The sequence below is a fragment of the Calypte anna genome, chromosome 10, assembly GCF_003957555.1.
Source record: "Calypte anna isolate BGI_N300 chromosome 10, bCalAnn1_v1.p, whole genome shotgun sequence".
Lineage (NCBI taxonomy): Eukaryota > Metazoa > Chordata > Aves > Apodiformes > Trochilidae > Calypte > Calypte anna.
In genome coordinates, this window is record NC_044256.1 from 18,377,648 (window position 1) to 18,393,630 (window position 15,983).

Sequence of the window (15,983 nt, forward strand, 5' to 3'; positions counted from 1 at the left end):
TCTGATGTACAAAAATACATGTTGAAGTAGGCAGTGTTCCATTATGTCCCTTTGCAGTTGTACAGAGAAGGGCAACTTGACTGTGAAAATGTGCTTGCAATTATCTGTGGAAGAAGAATGAAACCTGGGAGGAGGAGAGGCACAAGAAAAGGGAGCCTGGGAACTGAGAGAGACATTCCACAACAGATTTACAACACAAATGGCAGAAAATAAAATTAGCAACTCCAGGGTGGGTACAGAGTGTTGCCAGGATTTTTGGCCAGCCTCAGGGTATGTCTACACTGCAGTCAGTCACTCCCAGGAATCCTGTGACTGCAATACATACTGGAACAGCAACATTCTCCTGAGAGACTGAAAATGGGGAGTGCTGGCACTAGGAGAATACAGCTGGGGCAGTAACTGCCTGCAGCAAAGTACCCAGGCTGCTCAGGAAGTCTCAGGGTAGCAATACAGTGACTAGTACCTGAGTTTGCTAGATGAAGGTTGCATGGGGTTTCCCCTGGCTCCAGTCCTCCTCCAGTTCCAACTGACTTTGATTTACAACTGCTCCAAATGCAGACAAGTGAGGCCCAACACAGCATGGTTAGCACAGCACAGTTCTTTTCCAGTAGGGTCAGAACAGCCATATGGGGTTTTACAAGGGCACAGAGGGCACTACACCACAGCTCTGCACAACAACACAGAAACTACACCCAAACTGCCACAAAGACAGAACTCCTGCATCCCTGAGCCACCACGTGAATGGAAGCTACCCCACAGGCCCACAGGAGGGGTACCTCTTTGCAAGGTCTCTCTCTAGCAGACCATTTGTGCACAAGAAGGAATAAGATGCCTGTGGGCATGTGTTAAGCTTAAGTCTTAATGCTGAAATACTCCCCTATGCATGGATGTTTGGCCTCACCTGCAGGACAGAGGGACTAGAATTAAAACTGAAGTTGTCCAGATGACCCTGAAACTGAGACTTTGGTGCTCCTACACACTGGATTCTGCAAGTTAAGTAATGCTGGGGTTTACATCTTCTGGGAGGTAAGAAGTAATTTGGGGCCAGCCTGCTTCCTGGCAATTAATTAGTGTACTTCTGCAATAGCAGTGAAGAAAAACATTCCACAGAAATTCAGATCAGGCAGAACCTGCCTGATAGATGTGGGGCTTCCTAATGCCTCTGCTGCACTTCAAGCAGCAGTTCAAAGATCTGCTGCCATTTCTGTGCCTGATCTTGCTGTCAGCACTGCAACACTCTAGGATCCTACTGGTTGTTTTACTCATGTTTCTGAAAACCAGAAATCATTGCATTTGCTACCATTGCAAAGCAGATGGTCAAAAGAGCAACACAGAGGAGAAAAAGACGACCAGATGGAAGCTTTTCTGGGAAAAAAAAATGTCTAAAATCAGATATGAACTACCCTCAGCTGGCTACACTGCAGAGCTGGGCATTCCAGGCTAGACTAAGGTGAGCTGCTCTAAAAAAAGACATAGGGTTGTGGTCTTTTCTTTCAAAACAGCTTCTCCACTCCCACATCTTGCACCTAAATGTTATAAGGCCAGAACAAAATGAGAGTGTTTAATAGCAAAGGCTTCTCAATTTTTTATACCATTTCCAGAACCACTCCCCTTGCACCACTACCATGATTTAGCTGGCTGGCTCCATTGCTACCAGAACTTCACTGACTGGAATCCCAAAACAAAATGCTTGAGAAAATAAAAATATTATGTCAGCAGAGTGTGTGTTCTGCCACACCACCTGACTGCTCAGATCAGTGTCCTGTTAACTCTGGTAGTCTTCAGCCTCCACATGAAACTCTTCATTTTTCAAATGCATTATGACCAAATCTTTTAAAAATTGCAAGGCACTCTCTTTGGTTTTTAAGAATTAAGCTTATGCCTGCACCACACTGACCTGGCTTTGCCAGTTAAGCTGTCACAGGGCATTATTCTGTATCTCTTGGATCTGCTCAAGACACATTCCCCTTCACCTTGCAATCATTTTCATATTCTGCCTTACAGCTACTTGCATGACATTCCCTCTGCTGGGTGCTGCACGAGACAGATCAGGAAGCTAAGTTTATTCACTCGACTATTAGCATAAATACCAAGCCACAAACAGAACATCCAGAGTGTTCTTCCCTTACCTGCAACACCACTATTGTTTGAGACCCACTACAAAGGCCATACTTAATTATGCAGCAAATAATTATGCACCCTAGAGTAATTTTAACCAAGCTACACCCATCAATACTCAGTGTCGAAAGCAAATAATGCCACTGAGCAGAAACCTGCTGGTTCTCAACCCTTCTCTTGGCTGATTCCAACCCCAGAGCTGTTTGCTTTTTTCACTATAGGCTTTTTTACCTTTGGACTGGATTTTGTCCTCATCTGTTTCAGCTTCAAGTCTGTGGCCCTGTGGTTTCAGACTGTTGGCAACAGACTGCATCTTGCTTATTGTCAGTTGATTTTGATTCACTTTCTTAAGGGCATCTGAGACGCCATGGCTCCCAGCCACACCACCTCCAGCTATTCTCTCATCATCCAGGCAGTGCCAGGTTCTGCTAGCTCATGAATGGGAATCTTCCCTCCCCACCCAAGCCTGCCCTTATCCCACAACAGGAAAACTGAGGCTGTTGAAAGAAATAGGGATGGCAACAAAGCTGGCATTGTTGTCCTGAAAAACCACTGGCTATGGCCCACCCACTTCATGTAGGGGATAACGGATATAAGGATGAAGCCCAGCTTTTGTTTAAAAAAATGTATTTGTCGTTTTCTTTGGAGAATGACTTGAAAATGGTAACAGTGTCACTGCTGTAGGCACAAAAAAGAAGCAGGGAAGGGGGAAGTGGCAGTATTTTTCTAAAAGTCCCAGTTGTTCAGGGTGGTCTCAGGGGTATGACTCAACTTCACACTGGTACATCCATGGAGAAGGAGGGAAGCACCATTAATGATCCTGCTGACCACAGTGGGACATTTCCAAGCTCTTACTGGAGGAGCTGCCCTGCTAGTCTGAGGAGAGAGGAGATGAAGCAAGTGTTCAGCATATTAAGCTGTTTGTAGGATGAGGACCTTGGACTTCTACTTTTTAAGACTTCAGGGATCACTGTGATCTGTGTCACTTTTGTGTACATCAGATCACACTGCTCCCTGGATAAAAAAAAATGAGTAGCTAATTAACTACCTGTGGTTAAATTAAAGCATGTTATTTTAAAGAACATCCAGTAGTGAACATGCTGAATGAAGGAACGAGGCTGAGGGTCCTTTCTTGTATGGTAAGAAGTTTGTGATTTGCAGCCTCATCACATATTCACTGATCTCTACCCTGCCTGTCACCTTTTGTAACAGCAAAATTCATCTCTTGACCTCTTTGTAGGAAAAGGTATCTAAATACAAACAGATGCTACCTTTGCATCCATTCATGAACCAAAATTACCACTCTAGATCTAAAGATATAATTACAAAATTAAAAAGTTGTATCACTCATCCCATCACCAAGCCAACTACAACTCTACTGGCTAAACCTGAAGATGAACTTTCATAGGACCTATAAGCATTCCCCTAATGGACCTATTTAATAATGTCTTCATGTTTTTGCAGTGCAGCTGTCCATATTAGTGGTTTTTCCAGAGAGTCCAAATGGCATTAGTGGCAGATTAGGAATCTGACACATCAATTAGTAATCATTCACTTTTTCCAAAGTCTACATCAGAAACTATCTGTGAATGCCAAACTGGGCTTATGATCTCCACAGACATTTGTTAGTCTTAGGGCAAGAAGTAATAAATCTCAGCTTTTCTACACTCATAAAGAAATCAGCCTTCAATAAAGCTCACAGTTATGGCTCTCCAACATTCACATTTTTGTTAATATAGATGTAAGTTTTGATTGGATTTCTTTTCAATTAAGAAACTTGCACCTAATTTTCCTCACTTTTCACTTTTAAACATGATGCTCATGTCAGCTTCTTTCTCTTCTTCTCTGCAATGTTTCCTTCCATTTCACAGTCACTTAAAAACTACAAATTTGTAAGTTAAGTGTGCAAGCAATCCTTCTGTTTGCACAAGATATGCTGAGTCAAGACTGCCCAGACCATCTTGTTGCAGAAACAGACAAATAAGGAGAGGTCTGACAGTAAGGTCAGTGAAGACTCCTGTTGACTTGAAGGGCCAAAAGGCATTAGAAAAATTGATGAAATCTGAAATAAGTAACTGGTGGAGGACAGTAAAGTGGGATGATTTTGATGTTCACATTGGGTGATGAGATGGCATTTTTTTCTCCCTCTGTTTTCATTTGGCACACTGGGGTTTGGTTATGCACACACATGGCTGGGTTTAAGAAAGGCAAGAGGGATCAGAAGGGCTGGAGGGTTTGCTCCCTTCAGTGGTAGGAATTGTGACTCACTGTAAAACAGGTGAACCTGGAACATGTCCCCAAAACCCCTGTGGCAGCAGAATCCTGCCAGCAGCTTCTCTAACCTAACCCAGCTGCCTGCTTCAGATGAAACCTTCCTGGTTCACATGCCTTCTGAGAGCTACATTCCCCAGCCAGACACAGCAGGGCTCTAAATTGACTCTTAAAGACCCTTCAAGCTCCTCCAGTACTCTTCCCAGTCTCTCTTGCCTGAGCATTTACTGGTGTCTTCACTCTCAGTAAACATGAGGCAGCTCTGTTAGAAAATGCTGTCTCTTGTCATTTGTCCTTCTGAACCTGCAATCTTCATTTACACTCTCCATCTCTATCCACAATGGGATCTCTGACTTCTGAAGCAGAAAATTCTCTCCACAATAGCACACTCAGTGTCCAAATTCTCAAGGGTACTGAAACCAAGCCACCCTCTGTCAACCTCTTTAAATATCTCATGCCCACCTATTGAGATAGTTTTCCAATAGAGAGGCAAAGAAAGAAAACCAGCAGAGAAAGAACGTTGAGGTCTTACCACCAAAATTGCACTCAAAAAAGAAAATGGAGTTTGCTATTTTCAGCACAGATGGAGAGCTGTATCTGAAAGCATTACATCCCCTATTTATGTTGTGGATTTTTTGCAAGGCATTATTAGAAGGAAGCTTGACAGCTCTGCTGGGAAACTTGGCAAACACCAGGGCAGACCAGTCTCACTCTTCAACACAGCTGGATTTTCTGCAGCTCAAGTATTTTTCCCTTCTGCTCTTGGCCCATCCAAAGATGAGTGCTGAATTTCCCTTAACATTACCCACAGGTTAATTTGTTATTAAGTTTAGGCTCAGTTTAACATCTTGGCATGCAATTTAAATAAAACCAAAACCAAATGTCCTTCATTTCTGCTGAAACCACCCTCGGTTTGGCTCAGATACCTTTGGTGTCACTGCAGGGTGAACAAGAGATTCATTTTCCTCTTGTCATTTTTGGTAGTAACCTAAATATCCCCCAGGCAACTTTGAAACACATTGCCATAAAATAATTATTTGTCAGGGAATGAGATTGGCCAGAATCTGAACATGATACATTGGCTCTGACTTAGCTGTCGAATACTTGTTGCTGTAGGAAAGGAAGATACAACAGACACAAACAGCAGGAATCCAGAAGGGTGCAGACAAAACTTACTCACAACTTTTTACTAATGGAGCAGTGTTGGGATTCCCCACCTTCCATCCACAGAAGTTAAAGGAAGGAGCATTTAAAAATCCCATAGGTACAACTCTTGTCCCTGGATAAATCTACTCCTGTCTAATTCTACACCTTCCACAGTCTAACTGTGACAGAGTGCAACCAGAATGATGTCAATGGAAAGGGAAAAAAGCTCATAAGTATTATGAGTAAGTGCATATTACACTTAGCCTGGAAAGCAGTGAATGTGGATGCTGACCTTGGGGTTAACTCATTAACTGCACTAAAGTGATGCAGGTGACTTCCAGTCAATTTTATTTTCTTCTGTCCATGGTATATTTACAGGAAGCTTTAAAAAATCTTCAGGCACCTGCAGAAAGTACCTGGCAATCTCATTTTGCTGATTTCTGTCTGACTAGGGAATCATCGTGCTCATTGCTGGGTTTTTTCCAGTCAGTTTTCAAGGTGTGTTAGTTAGCTGTGACTGAGCTGATCAATCAGGTTATATGACTTCTTTCTGTTCAACAAATAATACTCTCTAAGGGCATTTCCCAAATAATGATGTTTACAGTTTCAGCCACAGTAGATTATTTAACACACAGATATTAAATCAAAGTATTTAACTATTAAAATCCTTGACACAGACACCTGAGCTTTAGAGAAAACTGAGCAAGTTCAAAGATTTTAAAGTTGATGTTGACTACGTGGACCTATGCTACAGCGCAGGCAAAAGCAGAATTTGAATACTCCCATTAATCACTTAAAAGAAAAAGGCCTCTTTGTGACACTCAAAATGATATAAATTGGAAAAGAGAGGAGGATCAAATAGAAATATTTAGGTGTGCTGAACTGAATATTTACATAAGTCTCATATAAATTCAGTTATTAATCAATCTGCTAATTTACAAAACATATTAAACATGCCACACTAGTAATTTCACTTGTGAAGCTTTGAATAAAAATATGCTGTAGAGGCATCAGTAAAGCAAGGAACACAAGGACAAGTTCTTACTTGTGCCCAAGTTCATGTGCAATTGTAAATGCCAGATTGAGACCGTTGTCTTCAGCAAGAACACACTTCCTCTTGGCACTGCAGACACCTCCCAGGTAAGCAATTCCTGCAACACAGAGAATAATCCCATCACAAACCATGAAAAAAAAACATACAAAAATACAGTAACTAACCCAAATGGTAAAAATCATGAGAGTAGTTTGCACATAAAATCATCTCATACTTTGTTCATCATTCTACTGAAAAATCAGTCTAGAATTTTATAAGACAGAAGCAGGGTAAACACACTCACCTTCACATCTTTCATTGGAAAATATATTTCAAAACCATATTTCACTGTCTCAGAAATTTGTCTCAGCTTGTCTATTAATAACCTCTATAACAATGTTAGAAGATGCAGTGAAGTAGCCTTAATTTCAGTAGAGTTCTCCCCATTTCCAGGACAAAGTTGGGGGGAAGGAAGAAACAATAAGAGCAGAGACTCTCTTAAGAAAGATCTTGAATCTACCTTATTTTCATACTTAAAGTAAGAGTGGCAAAGTCAGAAAAGCTGACTTTGTGCATTTTTGAGTTCTTAAATCCTCTCCCAGTGTGCACACGTGGAGGAGGGTACTTGGGAAGAAGGATGATGCTTCATGCCAAACTCTGATCCACTCCATAGCTGCCTCTCCACTGAAGCATCCTGTGTCATCACAGGAGACAAAACTGTGATGGCCCATGGGCTCCTGGTAATCCTGATCCCCAGCTGTGAGACAGGAAAACTGGTGAGGGCTGCTGAGTTCACCTGTACTCTGAGCTTGCCCAGCCCAGCCTCTTCCCACAATGGTGTGCTACCACCCTGTGGCACAACTAACATCTACTCAGAAGTCATTCCTGGAAATCCTTCTGCCTCTGGGGGATAAGACAAACATACCTCTGTAATAAACTGATCCCACTCAGCTGAAATACACTTCTACTAAATAGGGAGGGGTATTTTGGTTGCTTTAGTTTTAGGTTCAGCTAACAGCAATGTCTAGAGCAGAATTCTTACTGGAAGCATTTTATTCTTACTACTAAGCCTGATAATTCTGCCCTTATTTTTTATTTAACCAGTACAACATATATCTCAGCTGCATCTGACAAATGAGGTTTTAACTGAGAAGCAATAAAGCAGTACTGCATCTCAGGCTCAGTGGTCCATCAGACAAGCCCATTTAGTCTGAAATAATGGATGCTAATTTCCCTCTGCTAAATTCCATCAAATGAGGCTGAGTCAATGTTTGCTTTCACTTGGAGATGGAAAGGAGCAACATTTCCATCCATGTTTGGGAGACGTGGTGTAGCAAAATGTTCTAGAGTTCTGTCAATACATTAAAAGATGTTAAATATCAATTAAAAGAGGTTAAATATCAATTAAATGTTAAATACATTTCTGCAAATGGTAATTCTTCTCAGGTCTTTGTTTAGTGGTTCTAATACCCACTGAAACTGAGGTGCAGTAACACTGCTCTTTGCCAAAAGCCTCGTTATTCAAAGGTGGAAAACTAATGACTAAGGACTCATACATCCATCAGTGGCTGAAAAGGAAGTGACTGTGGCTCAGTTACACACTTAATTTTATTAGTTATTAGTTATAGTTACATTATTTTTATTAGTAGTTATAGCCACATTATTTTTATTAGTTATTTTCAATGCTTAATGTGAATTGTGTGTGGCCATTTTAAAATATCTACAATGACCAATTAAAAATTAAGACATCTAAAGTTAGTTTATTGCAACCATGCAAGGCTCGTGTTGCAGTGGAGCCCAGGGATCAGACAATACAGGACCAGAAGTGGACTGGGCAGGGAAACTCATAATTCTAGAAAAGTAGACAGCAGAAAACTTTGCAGTACACAAAGTGAATTTGGAAGTCCAGCTCATGAACTGCTGAGTGCTTTTAATAAGATTCATTCTGGAATATCAAGTCAGTTATAAAAAATGGTTATGGCATCTTAAGCCTGAAAAAGCTTGCCTTAAAATGTTTTAGAAATATATCTTTTCTGTCAAACTACTTCTGAAGATTATAATTTTTCTTTTGGACCAATATACTTCGCATAAATAGAAAACACACTATTGATCTGCAAAGCTAATGTAGTTCTTCAGTAAGCATATCTGAGCCATTGAGATAAATGCAACTTTTCTGTAACTCAATACAATGATCCAGTTAAGTGACAAGCAGAGAAAAATACACATTTAACTGACAGTGGTAGTTGTCCAATGCTTTGGTAGCTTCATCAATATGATTTATTTTCACCATGAGGATAAACAGAAACTGTCATTTGCCTCCTAAAATTTCAGATTTTTATCTGAGCCTTTCAGGTCTACAAAATTGGAAGAGACACCTCATAAACTCAAACGTGCTGTGGTTCAACTAGGATGGGAATAATATAAGAGGCCATAATAATATAATCTGGCCATTTTACTTCTGGCCCCACCTGGGAGACAGGTGTGTGAGAAAGGAAGAGGGAAGAAACTTGAACTGTCTGTTTTTATTTTAAAAAGTCTCATCACTTAATGTGTTTTCATGCAACAGGCTTTCTTCAAGGCCAAAAATGTATCTTTCCAGGTACACTACTAGCTACCAGAAATTACTACAAATCTTTTTTTAACATCAAAAATGCAGAAGCACCAGTGATAAAGGAAAAGGAAAGCAAATTACTATTTTTACTACTACCAAGTGTGAGGATTTTTTCCTTTCTCTCATGAGAAATTGCAGAGTTACACTCCATAACTTCTTTGCTTGGGTTTGAACACACAAAGCTATCTACACTTCCACAGCAAACCTTAGGACATAGGCAACTGTGTCAACTCAGATTCATCCAAAAACTTGTCATACATAAACAGTTTGCAGCTGTTGGCCTTTCTGCCAGCTAATGAGCCCTCTGTCCTACCAGCTCAGCTAGGCATTAGGATATTACATACTTGCCACAGTAATAGCCAAAGCTGGAAGAGGACACATTCTGGTGCACATGTTCACATTTGAACCTATTTGAAACACCCAGGGCTCCCTTCTGATGATTGTGGACTGTTCACTCAGCAAGTGGTTTATCCAGGTACTCCAGCTTTCAACTCTCTAATGTCTTGTTTTCATTGCACTCCTAATACTTTAATCTCTTCTTTTGCCAGCCACCTCTGAATACAGAACTTTTGCTTGATTAAAACTTGGCTAGCTTTCCTCTTCTCCATGTATTTGCTGTTGGGAAGGAAGCCAAACTTGAGGTCCTGAAGTCTGCTTGGCACAGATGGGAGACTCAGTGCATATCCACATGCACAGAGCAAACCTCCCATTCCCTACCATTGCTAGTTTGGTGTTGAGCTGCTGTTTTTCTCATCCTCCCACGACTTTCAAGTTGTGCAGCTCACACATTGCCATCAATTACACTGCTGTAGCCTCTCTTCACATCCTACATAAGTAAGATCAGGAAACCCTAGAAATGATTCATGCTCTGCCTTTCCATTCAGTTGCAATGATATGTTTGACAGAGATGCCCTGCCTGTATTTACACATCAAATCAGTCACCAAGGGAATCTTTCACTGCCTATGATGCTTCAGAATGAAAAATACTTTTCCTTTCTATAAACCCTACATATTAAAGGCTTCAAAATTTAAAAATCATTAAAAAATAAAGACCCATTAAACTGCCTCCAAGATAGGTAATAACACAATCCCTGTTCTCCAGCTGAATAAACAGAGGTCCCAAGGAGTCAGCAGTATCTGGATGGAAAAAGAACAGTATCCATGGAAGAACCCTCTCCAGCATGTACAGCCCAGAGAGACTAAGGTTACCATCACTGTCCTACTGAGTCTCCAGTTCCAACTTTGGTTTATCACCCAGAAGAAGCTAACAGGGTGACCTGTTCCTTCATTTTATGAGACTCTGCTAATTCAAAACCAGACATCCAATTTTAGTGGCACAGATTAATTTGGCTTAATGCTGGACAGTCATCTAGATGCCAGTTCCTGTTCATCTTGCAGTAACAACATGGTTTCCATTACAGTTTAATATTCACGCATGGAAACTGTTTTCCTTAGCAATAATTTTCATTGTCACTCTATTTAATGAAAAACACACTGGAAACAATACACTCATTATGAACACAACTACAGGAATTACATTACAGCCATACAACACACAGGAGTCAGCTACAGTCAGGTACAAAACCAATTTAACAATCACGCCAAATGCTGTACCCATTGCAAGTCACAATGTCTTATCTCAAGTTATTTTTATAGCAAGAGTTTCTGATGCCACAGACCACCTCATGAAGTGGGATCCCAGGCACTGCAAGCAGCCAGCTCTGGCCCAGTTTCATATCATAGAATCATAGAATTGGCTGGGTTGGAAGGGACCTCAGAGATCATCGAGTCCAACCCTTGAACCACCGTTGCGGTTGCTAGACCATGGCACTGAGTGCCACATCCAGTCTCTTTTTAAATATCTCCAGGGATGGAGAATCCACTACTTCCCTGGGCAGCCCATTCCAATGCTTGATCACTCTCTCCGTAAAGAAATTCTTTCTAATATCTAACCTAAACTTCCCCTGGCACAACTTAAGACCATGCCCTCTTGTCTTGTTGAAAGTCAATATATTAATATTGATATATATTGATATAGGCCACCCAATATTTATGCTTTTGCTCTTAATGGGAATGCAAAATATGAAATAAACTCAATCTGTACATTCCTGAGAAGGAAATCTACCCTGACAACAGGGATGCCATTTTTTCTCTGTTTGTACCTAATCGAAGGACAAAGCCTATGACCCACTCTCTGTTCCATTCTCTAGATGCAATACAACAGACAAGAATGAGACCAGGGAACAAATCAATTCCCTTTACCTTGTTGAGTGGCAGAACATCCACTCCCTGCTGAGGGCTTAAATTCCCCTCCAGGGTGGGAGGTGGTTGAACCATATCGAGGAAACAAAGCAACACAGGACTGGTCCAAATAAAACTCTCCACAGGATTGGTAGGCTCTTAGATAACAAGGGAATAGTCAAAGTAAAAGTCACCAAAAGAAGTTTGCAGTTCTGCAGAATTTAAGCCATAATACCATCCAGGCAGGTGTACTGTCTATGCAACTCCCCTTCTTTTAGCTGGTGGTGGAAAGAAGTGGAAGAAGTCATTTCCAGCCCTAATTTTATGGGTTTTTTGAGCACTGCTAAGCCCATGCCATTTCTGCATGGCAGAAGCTTACCATGATTTCTGGGAATCCCCAGAAACCTCTGGCTAAGGACATGTGAGGTCCATTCCTCTGACTACAGCACACATATGTTTTCCCAGAGTTTTCAAAAAGGTATCCAAGACCACATAGCTCCTCCTCCTGCCTCACTGTGAAACTGGCAAGTACTACACCAAGGTTTCTGTAAGGTGAGCTAAGACACAACATGGAAATAACTGGTGAGATCACACAAGAAGGCACCACCGCTTCTGAGAATACACATCAGACCTTGACTTTCTGTACCCAGCCAACTTGATGCAAATGTGAACCATCAGGATCCTCTTCTTTGGAGCATCTACCTCATCCTGAATTTCAACATGACCTCTATAAAACTCTGTTCCTTGCCTCCAAACCAGGATGACCTGCAGAATTGCAACACACTTTCCCAGAACTCAGTGTACTCTGTGGGCTGACACTTCCCTTACAGCACTGACTGTTGTCCTGTAGTGCCCAATAAAATCTTTTCTTCCTTGTAACTCTGAAAACAGTGTCACTTCCAGTATACACAATTGCTGTCAGAATCCCAAAAGCCCAGCAAGAAAAATAAATAGCTGAAACACAAAGCCTAGTTACTGAGTTTCTTGATTTTCACTCCACACACCCCAAATGACTAACAAATAAAATCTGTCCTTGATACTCGGAGTCCTAGTTGGGATGTTTCAAGAGCTCACATTGCAATGGTTCTCAGAACACAAGGTCCTAGGAGAACAAATGAATGAAATACACAATACCTTTTATAGGGGATATTTTTTCCCACTACTGGGAATACTTAAAGATATTTGGTGCTGAAATACTGCCACAGCATCCAAGGGCCCAGCAACTGGCCCTAGATAACATTTCACAAGACCAGGCAGATTCAATTCTGTGCCTTACTCCTTGTGAAGTGACTGTGATTCATGAGATACACTCAAATTTTAGCTTTGGAAACACTGAAGCTCAACAGAACTTTGTAGTTGACTCTTTCAGCCCATGCTGAACTCTGTGCAGGAATGTGCTGGCCCCATTTTCAAAGAGATGAGCTGACATCTAAGCAGGGTTTGTCTGTGCACGTTTCCCTACTCTATACCTTTCTGGTATGAAGGCCTTTGTGAGGCCTCCTCATATCTGAAAACCTGCAAAGAAGACAAGATTCTGCAAATCATTAATTAGAGCTTAAAGGACTGGTTTTGCTATCTTCTTCTTTTCCATTACCTTACAGGATGGCAAGTAATGGAACATGTAGAATCCCTCCCTTAGCATGGCCAAACCTCAGCTACAGCTTTCAGTCTTTCTGCAGATTTGTTTCCTGGTGGCCCTCCTGTGGTTTCCTAAATTTAATAGATTAATCATTTATCTGTTCCTCTCCTAACCTGCTCACACAGCCTGTCCCCATGATGTCAAGAGCCTTGCTACTTGTATTCCATTTACACTGTGCTAATTCCCTGATTTAAGCAGAGCCCCTCCCAGGGTGCAAGGGGCTGCCCAAGCAGTTGAAAACCCTTAGAGACTGAGACTTCTCAGGACTTTAGGGATAAGTGCCCTCACCCAAGCAAGTAAAAGGTCACTTCAGATACCAACAGCACTAAGATGAAGAAAGCTGACAGATGTTCTTACACTTTTTTGGCCTGCAAGAAGCTTTAACCAAGGTCTGCAAAAACATGCCAGACAGGCTATTAGCACTGCATTATGCCAGCAAAGAGCAGACAACCTTGGAAACCTCCAGAGGTTTGGCACCAGCATCTCTGAAAACCACATTTCTTTCCAATATCCTTGTGATCACAAGGATAAATATTCACCACACTGCCCATACCATGGCTTTCAGTCATTCAAGGAGAGCTAGAAACAAGTACACTGGTTAGCCTCACAGTTATCCATCAGGCTATCACTCATCTTGCCTTGGAGCAAGGGAATGCATTAAAAAAACACCTGAGGTTTTTTCTAGCCCTAATTTTCTAAGCTTTTATGATAATGCACTAGGATCTAAGACTTCAGCAAAGGAGATAAAAAGAAATACCCTGTTTATTTGACATCTGCTCTTTGTTCAGCATGACATCCTCTATGCCATTAAGATGGCTCCTCCCTTTCAGCAAACCATTGCTTCCCTAGATGACAGCACATTAATAAATCCTTTCCATCTAATGTGACATGAGGAGTGACTTAATTAACTGGAGCAGAGGAAGCAGGGTATCATCTACATGTTTACTCTACTTTGATATGCTAACAGCCACATTCCAGAGAGCTTCTCCCAACACTCCCCAGCAACAGGAGCCTGGGCTGCTGCTCAACCCAGACCTCAAACAGGCAAAAACACAGTTTCTTTCTGCATTCCTATTTCTCTAGGTAAATATGAAGTTTTGGATATTTAGTCCAAATCAAACCACCACTCCTGAATATAGATTCCCAGATTCTGGCAGCTAATTCACCATCTGTTTATAGACATCATTACACAGTGCTTAAAGTCTCCATGCTCATACACACACTTTTAGAAATATGTGGGTTTAATTGCCCAAAATAAGATATATTACAAGAGCTGTACTCCTTTTCAGAGGGAAGGCAGGGGAAGAGCCAGCTAGGTGGATCTGAGAAAAGTACTCCAGTGGGGAGAGACTGATCCACTGGCTGAGTCAACACAAAGTGCTGTGAAGTAAACAGAAGCCTTGCATTATTCAAATGTAGTGAACAAGGGAGAAAGACAGATGGGATGAGATTAGGGATTGAGAGAAGATGGGGACAGAAATGTAGCAAAGGGAAGTAGCATGGGTTTTCCAGAAGGGTTCAAGAAACATGACTTTGATCTCGTAAGCAGCAGGGAGTCACTTCTGTGGGGGCAGGGGTCAAGGAAGGCAGGAGATAAGATCAGAAGGGAAGATGAGCTCTCTGAGAACTTCTGTGTGTACTTACTGCCACAGAAAAATGGATCTACAGCCCTGGGTCATATGCTTCTGGCATCATGGGTTCATTTGAGGAAAGGCAGGAGCTGGCCTGTAACAAGGTCTGATGAAGACATTGGAGTATTCAGGTGGGGAGGCCTGTGCCTTAACGTGGACAAAAAAATTGGCATGGACCATAAGGAATGGGTGTAAAAACAAGCAATAGAAATTGGTGAGATCCAAGCTATTGAGAGACAGACACAGGGGATAAGGTTGTTCAAGTGTGTCTTACAGCAAAATGAAGCTGATCCAGCAAAAGGCAGGAGAGATCTGATACTACTGAAAGACTGCAGGAACATGTGACTGTGAACTCAAAAAAACTCATCACCAGCAACTGTGAGACCAAACTGTAAATCAGGCTTTGGATTCTGGCCCTTGAAAGTCAGCCCTGCCTGGGGCTCAAAGGCATTCACATTTCAATGTCTTCTGTTGGCCTCATTTTGTTAACTGGGTGTAGATTGCAAAAGTGAATCTGCTCATCCTTTCTACAACCTCTTGGAGAATTAAGCAGAATCTTCCCTTTTCACATTCATGCAAATATTGGCATGATGATATGCAAAAGACAGGCAAGCTGCCAAGGCAATGGGAGGACTCAGTGCTGGATTCAGCATTTGTGGAACTGGGTCAGTAACAGTGTCTTTGACTTCAATGGCTAAAGCAGAGAGACCCAGAATAGAAATGAATTCACATCTCTCACCTGCTGAATCTTTGACAAGGGGAGAGAGCTCTACCTGTTCCTTCTCTAAGCAGCCTTTATGTATCTCATCCTTCACTTTCTCAGCTGTTATTAAAATAAAACATATTTCAATATTACAGTATTTTCATTTTGACCTGTCCTATATAGTGGAACAGGCCTGAACTCAAGGATTGCTTTGCTGTCTCCTAAGCTGTATCTTTCAGGAAACAAATAACTCACCAAATAAACAAAACAAAACCAAAAAAGCCCCAAACCAATAAACAAACCGAAACCAAACAACACATAATCTCTGCCATCAAAAAGGAAGGTGCTTGTGGGCCACCATTGCCTATGCTCACCAGTCTGCCACATGCCTACATCAGTCTGCTAACATCCATCCTGTTCTGGGGAAGGGTTCCCTTCCAAAGGTTATAATCTTCCAATAGAAAAACAACCCTGCCACTGCCTGCAATTGCTGCAGCTTTGCAAACTGTGTGGGGTTCCAAAACCAGCTTGGAGGCTATGTTCATCCTGCTTTTTCACACTAGTTCTGTGACTTGCAGTTTTGATTGTGT

General features: G+C 41.6%; 1 protein-coding gene across 1 annotated transcript in view; it reads right to left on the bottom strand.

The window, feature by feature from the left end:
* Positions 1-15,983, bottom strand: part of ADAMTS17 (ADAM metallopeptidase with thrombospondin type 1 motif 17) — a 168,812-nt gene that overhangs the window by 96,346 nt on the left and 56,483 nt on the right. Inside the window, exon 8 of the mRNA XM_030456917.1 lies at positions 6,581-6,686. Within this exon, the coding sequence (XP_030312777.1) occupies positions 6,581-6,686 (106 nt within the window). The remainder of the gene's footprint in view (positions 1-6,580; positions 6,687-15,983) is intronic.